This window comes from Dermacentor variabilis, chromosome 3 (genome assembly GCF_050947875.1).
Source record: "Dermacentor variabilis isolate Ectoservices chromosome 3, ASM5094787v1, whole genome shotgun sequence".
Classification (NCBI taxonomy): domain Eukaryota; kingdom Metazoa; phylum Arthropoda; class Arachnida; order Ixodida; family Ixodidae; genus Dermacentor; species Dermacentor variabilis.
In genome coordinates, this window is record NC_134570.1 from 59,950,153 (window position 1) to 59,967,733 (window position 17,581).

Here is a 17,581-nt window from a genome sequence, read left to right on the forward strand (position 1 = left end):
TTAAATATAAAAAAATGCAGCGTTGTCTCATAATACAAAACAAAGCTTTTGTTAAGTGTTTTAATAAATTATGATGAGTCCCTTATTTATGATGTCCCTTATTTAGCCTTATGGCTAAATAAGGGACAGCAAGTACGAAGACCTTGCATATTTTTCAATGCCTGCCCAGTAACGCCAAAACAAGAGGTTACATAGAGGACGCCACTTTTTACCGCTTGGTAATAGTTTACGAATGGTTAGGGGGTTAGAGGTACGTCAATTTTCTTTCTTAACTGTCGTGCAAAAACTGTGGCATGATGAAGTTACGGCACGCCGGTAGCATGTGGTGGAAGTTGCCTATGCCCTAACAACAATGGAAAAAATTCAACGAGGGTTTCGTAACGCGGCACCGTCACATAGGACCATTGGTTCTATGACTGGCTTACGACCTGGCTCTCACGCATTTCGGAGCGACTGGGCAGGCATAGTAAATATAAACGAGACGGCCCAAGATGCTATGCGAAAGGTGTTTCCGCTTCCGTTTGGCACAACCCAGCATGGCGGCGGTGGAATTTCTGCTTTGACTCATTGGGGTGTTTGTGCAGCAAGATTGGCGAGCGCTGCAAGTGCTGAAATGCCTGAGCGGTTGAAGACTGTGAAATCGACGTCGCGGACGCGCTGTCTGCGACGCTAGTTAGCCTTTTACGTTCGCGAAAATCGCGATCCTATGAGCAGTCGCTGCGCGCTTCTCCCGCGAGTTGACCACAGAACATCAATCTGCTGCTTCGCTCTGAGTAATTAATTCGGCCTCCAAGATGACTGACGGCGAAGGCAACGAAATTCGTGTCAAGACGGCCTACAATGGGTGAGACGATGGAGCACGTTCTTTCGTAATGTTCGGGTTTTCACAATCTTTTCGCCAGGCTTGTTGTTTTTCCCTAAAAGCCTGGTATCTCCCGGCTGTCTTCTGATGACCGTTGACACACGCAATCTTCCTACATTCTCCAGTTCCACGCGTTATATTTCTGAGTTTTCACAGTCAAAACAGTGTTTCTTTTATTTTTTTCCCTGCTTCTTTCACACACGGAGATGTTCGAGTGACCGTTACTAAGCCCGTCTCGAGAGAAAGACTTGATCCTTGTAGGGCTTAATCGAAGCGCCCCTCCTGTCATTTGCCTGTTTGGTTTTTGTAGGGCTCCTGTCACGCTATGCAGAGGCACCCCCGAGTCAATTCGGCTTCTCCACACCCGCGGAGAACGGCTCGCTGACGGCGCCCAACTTCTGTCGCGTCCCCTCTTGTAGTAGACGGATCTTGATTTTCTTGTGTACTTTCCTCCGGCTGACTTCGCGTGTCCCCCTTCGCGCGGCAATTAAGACGGCTGACCTCGAAAGTGTCGCGGCCGCCGCCGCTTGTCCGCGCGCGCGCCCGCTGCCTGCAACGTTATGTGGTTATGTCACTCGCACCGTTCGGCAGGTCTAAAGCCCATCCATCCACGGCCCCGTGTAACGTTATCGCCAGCGCCTGGAAACTCCCTTCTTATTTCTTCCCCTACATTTCACAACTCCTCTGCATTGCGCGGAAGCACTGCAATGTCTGTACCAGTGTTATCACAGGCTGACGGCGAAAGTCCGCCGCTCTTTCTCGTCTTTTTCTTTCCATGTTCGCGTGCTGCAGCGTTCCTTGGCGTGCGACGGATGTTTCCGCAGCGAGCGAGCGAGTCGGCAGCCCTTGCGTGACGCGACGACGGCTCTCTGCGCTTCGCGCTACCCGCTCTCTTTTCCTTTTCTGGGTTCTTGTTTGACGCGCGGCGTGTTTGTGAAAATGGAATTCGTTCCGGTCACGGCCCCAACCGTTGTTCATTGTGCTGCAGTGGCCGCCGCGTCATACGCGCAGCTGCTGTTGCTCCAAGCGTGTAGTGCGCCGCTGCGTAACGTTACGCCGCTCGCTGGACTCGTAACGGTCCCTCGGAAAAGAGCCGCCGCTTGATCGTCTGCTACCTTGTTCGTCTGCTCGCGCAGCGCCGTTTCTCTCGACCTCTTTCCGTCCTTACTTTTTATTTTCTCTCGTTTTCCGAGCTAGCGCATTTTTTTCCGGCCCACACACCTACAGACTGCTGTATGAGCAACGCCCGTAAGAGACCTGTCAGCGAGGAAAAAAAGAGAAGCACGGATATATAACTTGGCTGCTAACCGCGCAGCGCGTGCACCTCTCCCAACTCGCCCAGCCTGTGTTGCGCATCTTGCTTTTCTTTTCGCTTTTATTCAAATTACTTCAGCAGAGTTCTCTGTGAAGCAAGTCCGGTTATCGAACAGGTCCGAGCTACGCCCTCTGAGTGCTTTGCGTGGGCGTAGTATGAATAAGCGCGCGCGCGCATATCGGCCGCTGAAGCCGGGTTTAAAGATCGTCTGTCGTGTGTCACGGCTTTATATGAGCCATTCGCAGTTCTGTTTTCTTTTACACACACACAGAGAGAGAGAGAGAGAGTTTCTGCACTAGCCGTAACATCGTAATAACGGGGAATAGTTGTATACGCGCTTATTCTCTTGTTAGCAGTCAGTAGCATCAGCTGGGAAATTCATATTCCGCTGTGTAGTATGTCTTGACATTTACAACATCGTAATAACGGGGAATAGTTGTATACGCGCTTATTCTCTTGTTAGCAGTCAGTAGCATCAGCTGGGAAATTCATATTCCGCTGTGTAGTATGTCTTGACATTTACCCTTTATGTGCAAGAACTTCAGCATATGCCTGTCCACCTTGGCCGACGTTGCTGCATGCATCGCTTCACATATTTTTGCCGTCAGCCGTTTTAGTCATGTATAATGGAATCGGGATATATTCGACACAATTATGCACGTTTCTGACAGAAAATTTGATTTGTGGCCAGAGCTTCAGTGGAGTATTTTATGTTGCTCACATCTTTTCAGGAAAAGGCGAATATTATTACATCTAGCTGGCGCACACATTTGTTTGTTCATTGTGTTATTGCCTGTACTTGTCATTTCTAAGCTCACCCTCGAAACTTCAGAATGTTTAAGGCAAAGTTGTTTGAATGGAATGTGAGAAAAGAGCACTCATACACATGAAAGAACCTAGCAAAACGTCTACATTTTACCACTTTTGAAAGATGCAGTATGCTGGGGTTACCCTTCCTTTTTCTTTGCCTTCAGTATCCAATTCAGCATTAAGAGGCTAATAAAAAACATGAAATATATTGACTGAGGATGCGCTGTTTGTGTGTGTGTGTTTTACCATTCATGTAGTACCTTCACAACCTATATGCAATCTTTATGAGTAGCCTACAAACCCTAGGCAAACTTGCAGTGGGGAAGTGACAAGTGGTAGTGCTGTGAACACGCAGTAACCCAAAGTAAACTGGATAAAACCAAATGGGCATATTTTGCCCCTTTGGATTGAAGAAACTCAACACAGCAGTAACACAGAACAAATGTAACTGCGTACATTAAATGCACTTGAAGAGTGCGAAAATTACATTGACTACAGATAAAGTGTGTAGATATAGTTTAGTAGCTCTAAAGTGAATTCTATAGCAAGTAACATGGATACAAAGGAGACAGCTGGGCAGTGTTTTCATATTTTGTATATTTTGTCTTGTGTATTTTAATTTGCTATGTGCTTTAAATATGCATACTTGCATGTTGGCATCGAAAATAGTAGTTCAAATTGGGAGGGAAGTTCGGTAATGTCCTTGTGAAAACTGACAGGACATACATTTTCTTGTGTGCTGCAAGCTTTTGTTCAGTTATGTGCATGGTTCACTCATTGCTACTACGTTGAAATTATTCCCCAAGAGATACAAAAACTTGATTTAATATTTCTTTTTTTCGAACAATGCATATGTTATCACTGATAACAGAACACAAAGCGGGGCATGACAAGTTGGAGGGGGTAATTTATTGACACATTTCTTCCACGCTTCTGTTTTATCTTTCAAACTTATTACAATCGGCAGCAGTGCACTATTATTGCCCGGCTATGCAAACATTCTGACACTTTCGCATTTTTGTGATGCACAAGTGCCTATCATCGTGACGTAAAGCAATGTCGCATGTGGTCACCCAGCAGTTGCTATCATCCGAGTCGTTTGAGATTGCCAACAGGCGCATCGCTTGGAGCTGAGAATTCTGTGAGCCGAAAGGTTTCAGACCCACAGAAGCTTGATGCTGACATTAAATGCACTTGAAATGCTTGACATTATAAGAAAGTGCGCATACCATGATTTTAAAGAGCAGGACAAAAAGTTCAGTCTTATTGTAGCCTGATGCTCTAGGCACGATACCAAAGTCTTATTGCTCAGCTGTAATACAGGCAACGTACTCGAAAGCTCAGCACTGCGGGTTTTTTGTTTCTAGAGGTAGCGGGAGTCAGCCTCCTGCTGGTGGGTGGCAGGACCCCTTAGTGTGCCAGTGTGCTTTTTTGCTTGAAAACTGAGCATATTTTTACTGAGAGGACGTCCCTCTGCGAGTGTTCATTATTGCCAATTGCAATAAACATTATTACCGTTGACGCCGCTGGTTGCCTTATTCGTTCAAACCCGGCGTAGCCGCGATTCCCGCGCTACGGGTTGGGAGTACCACGAAGTGACTGCGTGGGGCTAGATCCGGAGCTTGCCTTCAGCCCTAGCCGCACGCAGAGTGGAACCCCCACATTTTGTAGTCAATATCCATGAACAGTTTTCAGCAGTTGTTGCTGACAATGTTTGTTCACATGTAGGTCTACTAGCTTCTCCTGGAGTTGACACAAAATTCAGCCTTTTTCCAGAACATCTGCATTGTATACAATCTGCACACTAGAGTTCTAGCTTGCCCACAGAAAGGTATTGCCATTTCTGGAATGCCGGGTTATCGGAGAGATCCACAGCGGCACCAACGCTCGTAGCGACATCTTGTGACACACGGCTTAAAAGGACACTAAATCAGTTTACACTGGTAATTATTGTTTGAGAACTGTATTGTTGTTAATTCAGCAATAATAAGTTGATCACCAGAAAAGAAAACTGAGGTTAAATTTTCTGAATATTGCATCAAAACCGCAATGCCAGTATGTCGGGGCGATGTCGGGGATTTCAAGATATTTTTCGTGTTTGGACCCCGTTGAGCCCAGTAAAAGGACCCGAAACTTGCCATGCTCAGTCCTTGGCTCCTTCAGTACACCATCTAGTCCATTTTTACCCATAAAGAATCCAGTAGAAATTCCTGACATCATGCGGGCTAGTGTGCGAACTCCAAGGCGACGGTGTCGCCCATCTTTAGTTTTTGCTCGTTTTCTGGCTTGCCGAGCATCTACTTGCAGTAAGAGTGGTGTTTTTGGTATCGCAGGAGGGTAAATACAGGTGAGATCACTTTTCTCTTTAGTATCCCTCTAACCTGGGAGCATAAAAAGTAGTGCTGCAGTGGCCCACCATACTGTAACTTAACTTATGGCGTAAAGCGTTGGTGGCAACAGAATTGTTAATGTGCAATTCTTTTTATGATTTTGCTTGGCTGAGAGCACTTGCGGGACACAAAAGTTTTGCAGGCACATTTTAGTTGGACAAGTTGTCACAAGACCTCACTGCCAGCTTTGCTACTGCTGTCCGCAGCTGCGGTAATCCGTAAACGGTCAGAAGTTTATGGACAAGCCAGAACTTGCTATTATGTGATGGCTTCTGTTCATTGTAATGGTCGGAAATTTTCATAATTGTAGGTGATGCACAGACTGTTGTACCTACCAGCCATGTAGTTGGGCCGATATTCTAATTTACGTTAAAAGAAGAGAAAAATGACGCTGGGCACGTCATGTAATGCGCAGGTTAGATAACTGTTGGACCATTAGGGTTACAGAGTGGATGCCAAGAGAAGGGAAGCGCAGTAGAGGACGGCAGAAGGCTAAGTGGTGCGATGATATTATGAAATTCGCAGGTGCTAGTTAAAATCGGTTGGCACAGGACAGGGGTAATTGGAGATGACAGGAAGAGGCCTTCATCCTGCAGTGGACAAAAACAAATAGGCTGATGATGATGGGGATGATGATGTCACATAAGCGTGGCGAGAAGCATTTCCAAGTGGCAAATGATTACTTTGTGTAAGGACTGCACTTAATTGCTGCACTAGGCATGCAAAATAGTGTGGTAAAGTGTTAAAGTGGTTATTGTGACGCTTCAACTTGGCCATGACTTGAAGGAACCATTTGCTTACCCAACCTCTTATGATTACACACAAAGTATTTTTCTAAGCATTAGAGAAAATGCAAAACACGAAAAAGTCCCATGCGACTAGTTGCACGACACTTTTCTTGTTCTTTTGCAGGCTTCTTTTGGGCTTGGAAAAAATTTTTGTGTAGCACATATTGAGCTATAGAAAGAGGGATCAGGAATTTTTCACAATGACCTACAATTATCTGATTAACAATTCTGCTCCGAATGTTGTATTTGAGAAGTGAATTGTTAATAACTAATTCTGTAATTAGGCAAAATGAAAAAAATTATTGACTCGCTCCAAGCGACGGCAAACAACACTACCTTGGTTCTGTCCAGCTGCATGGTACTCGCATCCTGTTAAAATTTTGCCACTAGTTATGTGGAACACCCTGTATTAGCAGCAAGTTGCACGTAGTGTAATCACTAGGCAGCACCTCCATGTAGCCTGTACATTCACTTTTCCTTGCACTGCGTAAAACACACGCAAGGTCAAGAAGGAAAATATAACTGTGCAGGTCAAATTGTAAGGTATCAAATATTTTTCACAAGTCTGCAAATATATCTATGGATCATATGTCGTGAAACTGTCATTGAATTGAGTGAGGGAAATAGTGGAAACAACTAGAATGTATAAGAAGGGAACAGGAGAGCCACTGTTCTTTCTTGAGAACACATTTTACTGTGCAAAGCAATAATCTCGTAGGGAACAGATTTTTGAACACAGCACTATTGTGTAACAGCACTCAGGCAATTTTTCAGTTGTTTTTTTGGTTAAGCTGAAAGAGAGACGAATCTAAGATTACGCAAAGAGATGATAAACGCAAGACGATATTAGCAAAATCTTTATGTTGTGTACTTGTGGGCCAAGTTAAGTGTGTTAATTTGTTCTGAGTGCTCCCTAAGCATTCATTCTGAGTGCTCCCTTCCAAAAGACAGCTCTTTGCCGCCATGAATGTCAACCAATAAAGTGTGTTTCACTGGTGCCCCTTTTTGCACCTAATGCACCTCAGTAAAGTGTCATTGTGCCACCATCATTGTCATCATTGTGGTTCTCATTTTGTGATCTCTTTCACCACTGTCGTGCCGTCGTCTTCATACGGCAGTCATGAATTAAAGTGGTTATACCTTTATGTAGTAAATGGCTGAAGGATGCCAAAAGTGTCAAACCTTATTTTTTTCTTAATAACGATTTCATGCGAGTTCTTTAATTTTTCTTCTTCTTTTCTTTTAGTTTTAGAATACATAAAAAAATGTGTGCTTAGCATGCTTTTTGGCACCCTGTGAATCCTACTAAACTCTACGCTGTGGTTGTGCATGTTTGTTGGAAACTTCAACCTGGCCATCTTGTGCAGGGAGATCATGGTCATGTACATCGACCCATCCATCGCTCTGGAAAAGCTCTGCAAGGAGATGCGGGACATCTGCAAATTCAACGAGGAGCAGCCGTTCACCATGAAATGGGTCGATGAAGAAGGTACGGTGTTGCAGCGCTGTCGTGCGAAATGCTAAGCAGTGAAAAATACCTGAAGCCAGGGGCCAACGTCTTGTAGTCTTGGTCATTACAGATCCTAAATCAGCAAGTTTTAGTTATGACCATGCCATGAGCCGTTGAGAGTGCACGCTCCCTAACTACATGCAGTGGTTGGCAACATGATCATTCTTATAGTAGGAAATAAACTTGTCAAATACAGCTATCAACGGCTGCTTGCTAGTATGTTCGTGTTTTTTTTGGGGGGGGGGTTGGCTTTTGGATTTTTGATAAGAAATAGTGAGATTAGCATAGCATAAGCAAATTAATCAAGAAGGCCTTTTGTGTGCATGTTTCTTTTTTATCTAAGTAGCTTAGCTTGCTTATTATTCTTTTATTGCGTCCTTATCAGATCGCTTTATTTTATCGTTCATTTCTCTTTCACTTTTCATTCTTTTAGCTTGGGAGAAGAGAGAACTTGGCTCAGGTTCAGGCTTAAGTTTTTCCAAGCTAGAGGCAGTGGAGGTCTAGGCTTTCTGGTGTAGTTAAACAGCAGTATGCTGAACTGTTGACTGTTGCTGAAAATGTGATCTTGCTTGATTTCAAGAATGTGGAAGTGTTTACTAGAACACCAAGAGTAGCACTGAACATCATAGCTTACCTTTATCATATCAATTCTAGCAAAAGAAAGCCTAGTCACAGCATTGTAGCAACATTGCTGAGCCAAAGCACTGTAACATGCACTTTACCATAGAAATTGAAGGAGAACCACTAGAATGCATTCAGTTTATTAAATCGTTGAAAAACCAAGGTGCAGAAAGTAGAGTACTGACTGTTTGTTTGTGGTTCTCGTGTACGTGAACATGTCGCAACAAAAGCACATCCGCCATTTGAGGCTCCGTGAGAGAAGGCATTGATATTTGTGAGAAAAGAGTTGTCACTCTGAAAAATGACACATGCTGCACGACCGTGCCTGCTTTGTTTTCTTCTCTTTTTTTTGTTTTCAATTCTCAAACCACATTGTTCTTTCCGCTTGTTCTCTTTGCGTTGCAGCGGTGTTGCATGACCTATTTTGTTCTGTCTGTGGCGAGCAGCTGCCGCATCTGTGTTGTGTCGTCAGGAGGAGACGGGCCTGCCCCGCAGCGTGCTCTCGCTCGGCTCTGGTAACACCTGCTCAGGCCTTGAATCCGAGTGCGCCCTGTGCTGCACTGTGGAGGAGACAGTTGACTGTTGGCAGTGTTTTAGTGACGTGAATGCTGCCTAATGAGCCGTGTCACATATTAGGAAAGGAGGGGGGGATGGAATCCGTGCAATGCCTAGCGTTGCAGCATTCCTGTCTGCATTAGGCTTGGGTGCTTCATGGGGCTTGGTTGAAGCGCACTTTATTTTCTGAAAGCCTCATTTCTATTGCATATATATATACGTATATATTTTTTAGCTTGTTGCAAGAGCTGAGCACTGAGATAATGTCTAGGGACTTTCTATTGTCAAAACCGGAGTGCAGCCTTCTTTCACGGAAAGAAAGGGTGTTTAGCAAATAAGACTTGTAGTGATTTGCTTTTGACTTTGCTTGGTATTTCCTCTTCTCTTTGTTCTGTTTTCTTGGTTTTCTTTGATTGATTTGTGTTTCTTAAAGCCAGCATGAGTAACGATCCTGAGCCTGCATCACAAAGGCTCAGAATCGTTATAATTGTCTAATTTTTTTTGTTGCATCTCATCGTGCTTGGTAATGGGTTGTTTGCTCAGAATGCCCCTGGGCTCCCTTCCTTCCTCTGTCAGGTGCACGGTGGTAGGGCCATGATTATATTAACCATTGAAATTGGAGCCATTAATTAAGGGGTTGTTGTTATGTGGTGTCCCGCTAAAATGGCATCAAGGTGAGTTGAGCTACATTCACGGGTTTATTATATAGGTTGAAAAATGTGCGAATGTCAACCAAGCACCTTGCTGTTATTTGTTTTGGTCGTTATAGTCCCTGTTAGCTTTTGGGCAAAGAAAAGGGCCATTTATAGTAAAAAAAATAACGTGCAGCGCGAAGGACAAGGACTGCGAAGACGACATACACAGCTCTGTGTATGTCGTCTTCGCAGTCCTTGTCCTTCGCGCTGTACGTTATTTTTTATCATGAATTACCAACTAGCTCAAGCAACCACCCTAGCCATCTATAGCCCAAGGTGTGCGTCACACGATATGAGCCCAAACTTTTCTCTTGTTGCAGCATAAGTATTTTTTTTTTCATTTATGAGTAAGAAAAATAGAAACAGCTCACCTTTGTAAATATCTTTGCTGCAGGTGATCCGTGCACCATTTCATCACAGGAGGAACTGAACGAAGCCATCCGTCTGTACGAACTCAACAAGGACTCCGAGCTCACCATACACGGTTTGTCTATGAGCCCGCATCTCACTGCAACTTTATCTCCACATTTATTTTAATTATAATAAAAACTTAGAGTGCTAAAAAAACAAAGGATGTAGAAGAAGAAACACACACCACACATGCAAATGAAGGTTTTTTGTCTTTCTTCTTCTACGTCCTTTGTATTTTTAGCGCTCTAAATTTTTATTATAATGCATTACCAACTAGCCTACCTTCTCCATCCTTTTGTTTTACTTGTTTCTTGTGCAGTATTTCTTCTTTCTTCTAATTTCTCATAATGCTTTTATCATTCCATATTATGCAGTTTTTCCTAATGTCCCCGTGGCCCCTGGTATGCCCTGTGCTGGAGAGGACAGTAAGTTGATATTTTCTTAATTTTTTAGCAAGCTCATGTGTAATGTCTCATGCTTGCTTTAGTGTAAAGTTGGCAATGAATAAAACATGACAATAGGAGCATGCAGCTTTAAATGTATGCAGCGTGACAGCATGTTGACAAAGAAGTGCCCACTTAGCGGGAGTTCAAAAATTCCTTCTTAGGTGTTTTTAAACATAGACTCTCCAGTTTTACCGTATCCCTTGTAGGTCTCTTTCTTGAGTCTGCTGTAGCTTTTTTTTTTTTTAATATTGTTCAAAATTATCTTGACTACAAAAAGAGCTTTATTTTTTGCTCTTTTATCATACACAGCATAGCAATTTAAATGAAAGCTGCACTCCTGTTAACTATAAGCGTATTTTAGCTGTATGTGGAGCAAGTTCTTCTGTAAGGTTCTACCGTACAGCTTATAGAAGCTGCAGTTCTGGATACAATATTGTACCTCTGTTTAAATCCGAAAAGCCATCAAACTCTCATTATGACTAGTATATGTATGGCTGTGGCCCCTTGAGCATTTCAAATTTTGAACCCCACTTACCATTTTTCATTTCTGAAGGCACATAATATCTCTAGCCTGGTTAGCAAAGCTGTCGGAAGTCCCTGATGGTGCTGTTGTGTTTACGTTTCAGAGAGCATCTACAGAAGAGGGGCACGGCGGTGGCGTAAACTCTATCGTGTCAACGGCCACATCTTCCAGGCGAAGCGTTTCAACCGGGTATGACACTGTCCCACCACTTCTCCGTCTCCTCCCGATGTCTCTTCCACGGGAAATGTATTGCGACGTGGCTTGCGTGATGGCAGTTTTCGTCGGGGCGAGATAATGCTGTTTGCACTTCTCGCCTCTTTGCACATAAAAAGACACACGGAAGGAGCCCTGTGCCTTGCAGTTGCCGTCAATTCTCTCATCTGCCGCTCCCGTGGCCTCACCCTCAGCAGCCTCCTCGCGAAGCTTACTGTCGCAGGGAAGGGGCTGAGTGGGTGGCCCCTTATCTCGGTCTTGGCTCCTCTCCTGATTGAGTGGCGGTCCGTGACAGCCAGGCTCTGTGCGGGACCTCCCGGGCTTTGCTTTTGTTAGGCATGCGTGGTTGTCAATGTGTGCGATGATACTAATAGAGCTGATAGTGAGTGATAATAGCCTTCTTGTCTTTTTGGGGTTCTTTCACTGTGATTGCCTTTTGTCCTTGCTGTCTACTCATTCTGAATTACTTTTTCTTAGTGGATGAGAAAGTTATATATTTGTTGTTCAGTTCTTATGCTCTGCATATTTTTATGTTGTGTAATTTTTGTTTTCAGGTTATGAATTGGCAGTTGGTGTAACGATTAAGCAATTAGTCATGCAGAAACATCTGGCTGCTTTTGCATTGCATTTTTGTCTTCTGGTAAATTGTGTTTTTCTATGAGAAGATTGGAAGGGGCTCAGTTTCTTTTAGTTGAATACTGCACAATTATTTGTTGTGAGGAGAGGATATTGTTACCGAGCATTCAAATGAGGAAACTGCATGGTACATTTCTGGCACCTAGTTTTCTTCTCTTCAGTTTTTTTTAAGGAAAAACCACTTTGTTGTACGTAGTCTGAATTCTTGACCACTTCTTTCACCACGTCTGCCTTTCATGTAAGCTGGGTAGTTGGGTTTGTCACACGCACTTTACATGGAAGAATCGCCGTTGCTGCATTGTGGATACCTGCTAGACTAAACGGTGCCTGAATATGTTGGAACATGATAGATGTCTTTTCAAGCACTGCCGAGATTAAACTTTTTCAACAAGGAAGAAAATGGACAGATGAAAGCGCTCCTAACAAATTATTTTATTCAATGATGTCCCTTTAAATATAAGTGTATAGGGTGGAGAATGTCCACCCATGGTCTTGTATTGCCCTCAGCCCATACTCTATTTCTTTTTTTCCTGGCATCACTGAATAAAACCAGTTTTAGGAGTGCTTTTGTCTGTCCATCTCCTTCCTTGTCGAAAAAGTTTCAGTTTGGCAGTGCTTGAAAATAATTTGCTGTACTAAAAAGTGTTAACACATCTCTGTCACGTGAGTGGTGTTCTGTCTGCCGCACTTTATGTTAGACTCTCGCACTGAGCAGCGGGCCCTGAAGCAGCAACCCCCCTCCCCCTCTTCTCTCTCTCTCTCTTTCTTTTCTGCCACAGCGTGCTTTCTGCACCTTCTGCCTGGACCGCATCTGGGGGCTGGGCAGGCAGGGCTTCAAGTGCATCAACTGCAAACTCATGGTGCACAAGAAGTGTCACAAGCTCATCAAGCTGGCTTGCTCGGGACCTCTTGTGAGTACTTTGCACCCCTCTCTCCAACGCAGCAGAACCTCGTTAACTTGCAGCTGCTTAACTCTTTCGTTACCACGCCTATTCAAATCGATCACCGGTGATTGATGCTTTAGATATCCGATTTCGACATGTTGGAGCCATTTCTTATCGACATAAGGCCATCCAGTAGTTAGTACAAGCACTGAACTTTCAGAATCGGTTTAAATTTTCGCGCTTCGGCGATTTTGTGATTTCTGATGCACCTTTTTGTGAACTAATGTACATATGTTGTAACGTAAAGAGGCGTGGCTGTCACCTTCTGCCGCACTCGACAAAAAAGCGTGCCGCTCAAGATTACGCTGCACTAGCATCAAAATTTTGTAAATGACTCGCAGCAAGTCAAGTATTAAATTAAATCGCTGGCTTTGCTATCCGACAGTGCTGAGCAGTGATAATTAACCGAAAATGATGCCAGCTGTTCACTAGTGAGCTTTGGTTTGCAGTTTGAGTTATTTTATTCCGCCAAAGGGCATTTCTGAACGTCCGCCGCATGTCCAACATGTGGGCCTGGAATTTTCAACCAGATTCCAAGAGTTTTGGTTTGGCTTATCTTGTAAAATGCAGGTGCGTGGCGCTGTCGGTGTCACTGCGCAGTTATCGAAAGTCACACCCATGGTGTGGTCCCGCGCGGCTGCGTCGCGAGGAAAGCGTCGTGCTCGAAACTATGCTGCACCTGCACTTCAATTTATTTATGAGGGCTTGAGTTATGATGTTATGATTCCGAAGATGACAGCCAAGCAGATTCAAGCTCTGACGGCGACAGTGTTTTGAGTCAGCATGGGATATCCGCAGCTGTTCACCGGCAAGTTTCCTTTACGGCCTTGAGCGGTCTCCTTCCTTGTGTGAGCTTATCTGCCTACCTTTTTGCATGACCTGCGAGCTCTACTGATCATCTTCAGGGTGCATACTTGCTTATGATGTGCTGCCATCAGCAGCACAGAAACTTCCATTCACACCAAAAAGGCCACCCGTAGCACATCTCAGCCCTGCCCTACGGATCAGCACAAGACAGTTTACAATGGCATAGGATTTCTTTATACTCTTCTTCTCTGCAGAGGTGACCAAGACAGTCTGTAAAAATGCAAACAGATATACTTGGATGCATAATCTTGTAGTTGCCCAGCTACGCTGAGAGTGATCGGTCCTGGAAGAGGTGCATGACTCTAGACGAACTGGTGAAGTACGTTCCTTGGACTTCTCATCAGACCATCCTGAAAAGATGCCGAAAAGGCGGAACTGCAAAATGTGTTACGAGGACCGCAAAGTTGAACAAAAACCAGACGTTTCGTGATAAAACTGCGGAGTGCACCACATCATCATCATCATCATAAACAACAACAGCCTGTTTTATGTCCACTGCAGGACGGAGGCCTCTCCCTGCGATCTCCAATTACCCCTGACCTGCGCCAACCTATTTCAACTTGTGCCTACGAATTTCCTAATTTCATCACTCCACCTTGTCTTCTGCTGTCCTCAACTGTGTTTCCCTTCTCTTGGAACCCATTCTGTAACCCTAATGGTCCTACGGTTATCTAACCGGCGCATTACATGACCTGCCCAGCGTCATTTTTTTTTCTCTTAATGTCATTTAGAATATCTGCTATACCTATTTACTCTCTGATCCAAACCGTTCTCTTTCTGTCTCTTAACGTTATGCCTAGCAATCTTCGTTTCATTGCTCTTTGCGCGGTCCTTAACTTGTTCTCAAGCTCCTTTGTCAATCTCCAAGTCTCTGCCCCATATTTCAGCACTGGTAAAGTGCACTTAAGCAAGGTGCACAATAACATAAGGTGATTGTGCACCTTGCTTTTCAGTGATAATGGTAAGCTTCCAGTCAGGAGCTGACAATGTCTGCCGTATGCACTCCGACCCATATTTATTCTTCTGTGAATTTCCTTCTCACGATCAGGGTTCCCTGTGATTAATTGACCTACGTAAACATACTCCTTCACAGACTCCAGAGGCTGACTGGCGATGTTGAAATCTTGTTCCCTTGCCCGGCTATTTACCATTATCTTTGTCTTCTGCGTATTAATCTTCAACTCCACTCTTACACTCCCTCTGTTAAGGTCCTCAATCGTCTGTTGTAATTCATCGGCATTGTTGCTGGATAGAACAATGTCATCGGCAAACCGAAGGTTGCTGAGATATTTGCCGTTGATCCTTACTCCTAAGCCTTCCCAGTTTAATAGCTGGAATACTTCTTCCAAGCACACAGTGAATAGCATTGGAGAGATTGTGTCTCCCTGTCTGACCCCTTTCTTTATAGGTATCTTCCTGCTTTTCTTGTTTAGAATTAAGGTAGCTGTGGAACCTCTCACCATGCTTCACAAAATCCTGGAACTGCTTCACCACATGGCATGAGCGATGAACTGGTCTTTGTTTCTTTTTTGTATCCTAAGAACGGCAGAGTTCTGAGCATTTATTTTTTTTTTAAACTATTCCTGGGTTATTTATTTTTGAAATGTGTATTCTGAATTTCCTTTCATATTAATGTTTCTTAGACATCATTCTTTTATTGTTTTTATCAACTGGCAGAAAGAATGGTACTTTCTAGAATTATTGTTTTACCTAATAAATGTTTTCGTTCAGAAACATATGTTTTTTGGAAAGAGCATTTCATTATGCACAATATGCTATGCTGCAATGTGTGCTGGGATATTATTTGCAGTGGTAAATAATTTTTTTCCATGACCTATAAAAAATGACCATTTTCTCTCGGTAACAAAAGAGTTAAAGGCATACTTACTAAAGGGAGAATTAAGTTAGCTCTATTAGTAAACTTTGCTTCTACAATACCACAAAAGGCCACTCGCATCTTGAGACGATGTTTGATAAGCCTCAAAAAAGAAGAGAGAGAGAGAGAGACAGGTGGGGACACGCACCCTTGAAATTCCTGCAACTGCTCATGGTGATTTCTAGTAGTGAACCCTTTATTGTGAAATACACAAAAATAAATTTATGAGCGACTACTGCTTTATCAGTCTTAACTGATCTTTATCCCTCATAGTGTAGCCCTAGCTCAGCGGCACCTTATGCGCGTAGCTCCTTTTCCCATGTTCCCTAGTGAACGACCTCCATCACACCAAGTTACGACACAGGTAAAAGCACACTCAGGTGAAGATTGTCAAGTTTGCTGTGGTTTGCTTTTAAGCATGCACTGCCCGACACTTCGGCAGTCACTACTAGTACTACTTGCATTCCTCAACCTGCTTTGAAAATGGTTACTACACTGATCGACAAGGTGTGTTGGACGGTCCAGTACACCTTTGTTTTGCAGTCCAGGGAGCGGCTTTCTTGCCGTGCGTGTGGTCTCAGTTTAGGTTTACTGTGTTGGCAAGTCCCAAGGCTAAGCTGGTTGTCGCTAGTCATGCACCCACCAACTTCTTTCTCGACTGCAATGCCACTGATGCTGTTCTGGACATGGGCTGTTGTGTGAATGAGCTACCACAATTGCCGAAGTAGAAACTGCAGACAGTGCTTGGAAATTGATGCAAGTGGTGTTGGCATGCTGAGAATGGCAGTGCAATGTTTGAGACAGGCCGTCTCAAACCAGCAGCTGCCTTGAGTAGACGGCTTTGATAACCTGTCATGATAACCAGAAAAGTGTATCAATGAGAAATGTATTAAGAGACCTTGTATTCAGTCTTTCGTTGCATACGTGGCCACAAAACAGCTGTTTGTTACCTTTAGAAAGAGCCAGTCCTGTTCTTCGTGCTTAGCGTTTAGAAGAGTACCGGCACAAAATTCTTCTAATTTTTATTTCTTTACTCGATACCAGTCGGCTAGGTAATTAGGCTGATTAGGCTATTAGGGTCCTTGAGACAGCAACAAATAATTGAATCTCCTTTTAATGCAAGGAAGCTTTAGCTCGGGGCCTCCTATCTAAATACATGGGAAAGGAGAAATCGTTTTTCCCGGCAACCACTTTACCAAATTTGATGAGGTTTGTTGCATTTAAAAGAAAAGTTTTAAACCTAGTAACTGTTGGTTGTGAATTTTTGATTCAGGCCATCAATTTTTTACTAATTATAGACGACAATTGCAAATTTTCAGAAAAGGAAATTATGAAGTTGACAACTTTATAACTCAGCAATGAAAAATTATATCACAATTCTGTTAATTGCACCTAATAGTACGTCTAAAGTGGACAGAATTGATATATTATACTATGTTCTCAAATAGACCACTAATTTGTAAGCAGAACTTTTTTTAAATTCATTTACAACATAAAATGACCTATCAAATTTGACCGCTTTGGATGCTCTAATGGGTGCAGTTTACAGAACTGTGATATCTGTTTAGGTGGAGAGCTGCAAATTTGTAAACTTCATGCTACTATTTTGTTTTCCAGGCTTACCAATTTTTGGAAAGTCCATTTAGAAAATTGAGGCCCTAAATCAAACTTCCGCTTCCACAGTCACTAGAATTTAACTTTCTCTCTCAAATACAACAAATTTCATTAAAATAGGCCCCGTGATTATCTCAGAAAAGAGTTTCTGCGTTCTACATGTATCTGAATAGACGGCATCAGAGTTGGGCCTAGCTGAGCTAAAGCTTTTTCTTTATGCGACCATTTTCACAACGAGCGCTAAGCGCAGTGCAGCTTTGGGTGTGAAGCAGGAGACTATTGCTGTCACAGAAACCAGATGTCACGATCTTAGACACACACCATGACAGTGCTGCCAATAGCTGAGCCCATTCAACACTCCATGGGGGAAGAGTGGAGAAGGGCTCCTTCTGCCTTTCCAAGAGAAGTGCACGTTTGGAAGGGCACGACTGAACCAAGGTTGACTAGCATGCACTTCGACTTCTTGTGATACCACATGACCTCCACTTCTAGTCTCATTAATATG

The 17,581-nt window shown here is 43.6% G+C and overlaps 1 protein-coding gene across 3 annotated transcripts in view; it reads left to right on the forward strand.

Annotated features, from left to right (window-relative positions):
- Nucleotides 1-503: 503 nt before the first annotated feature.
- Nucleotides 504-17,581, forward strand: part of aPKC (protein kinase C iota type) — a 55,758-nt gene continuing 38,680 nt past the window's right edge. The window contains exons 1-6 of one of the 3 annotated variants that reach the window (XM_075685301.1): nucleotides 504-844; nucleotides 7,533-7,654; nucleotides 9,941-10,030; nucleotides 10,332-10,382; nucleotides 11,030-11,115; nucleotides 12,555-12,686. In XM_075685301.1, the coding sequence (XP_075541416.1) occupies nucleotides 795-844; nucleotides 7,533-7,654; nucleotides 9,941-10,030; nucleotides 10,332-10,382; nucleotides 11,030-11,115; nucleotides 12,555-12,686 (531 nt within the window). In that variant the 5' untranslated portion in view covers nucleotides 504-794. Of the gene's footprint in view, nucleotides 845-7,532; nucleotides 7,655-8,759; nucleotides 8,812-8,838; nucleotides 9,526-9,940; nucleotides 10,031-10,331; nucleotides 10,383-11,029; nucleotides 11,116-12,554; nucleotides 12,687-17,581 lie in introns of those variants that run through there. The other 2 variants (XM_075685302.1, XM_075685303.1) reach the window with 2 other exon arrangements.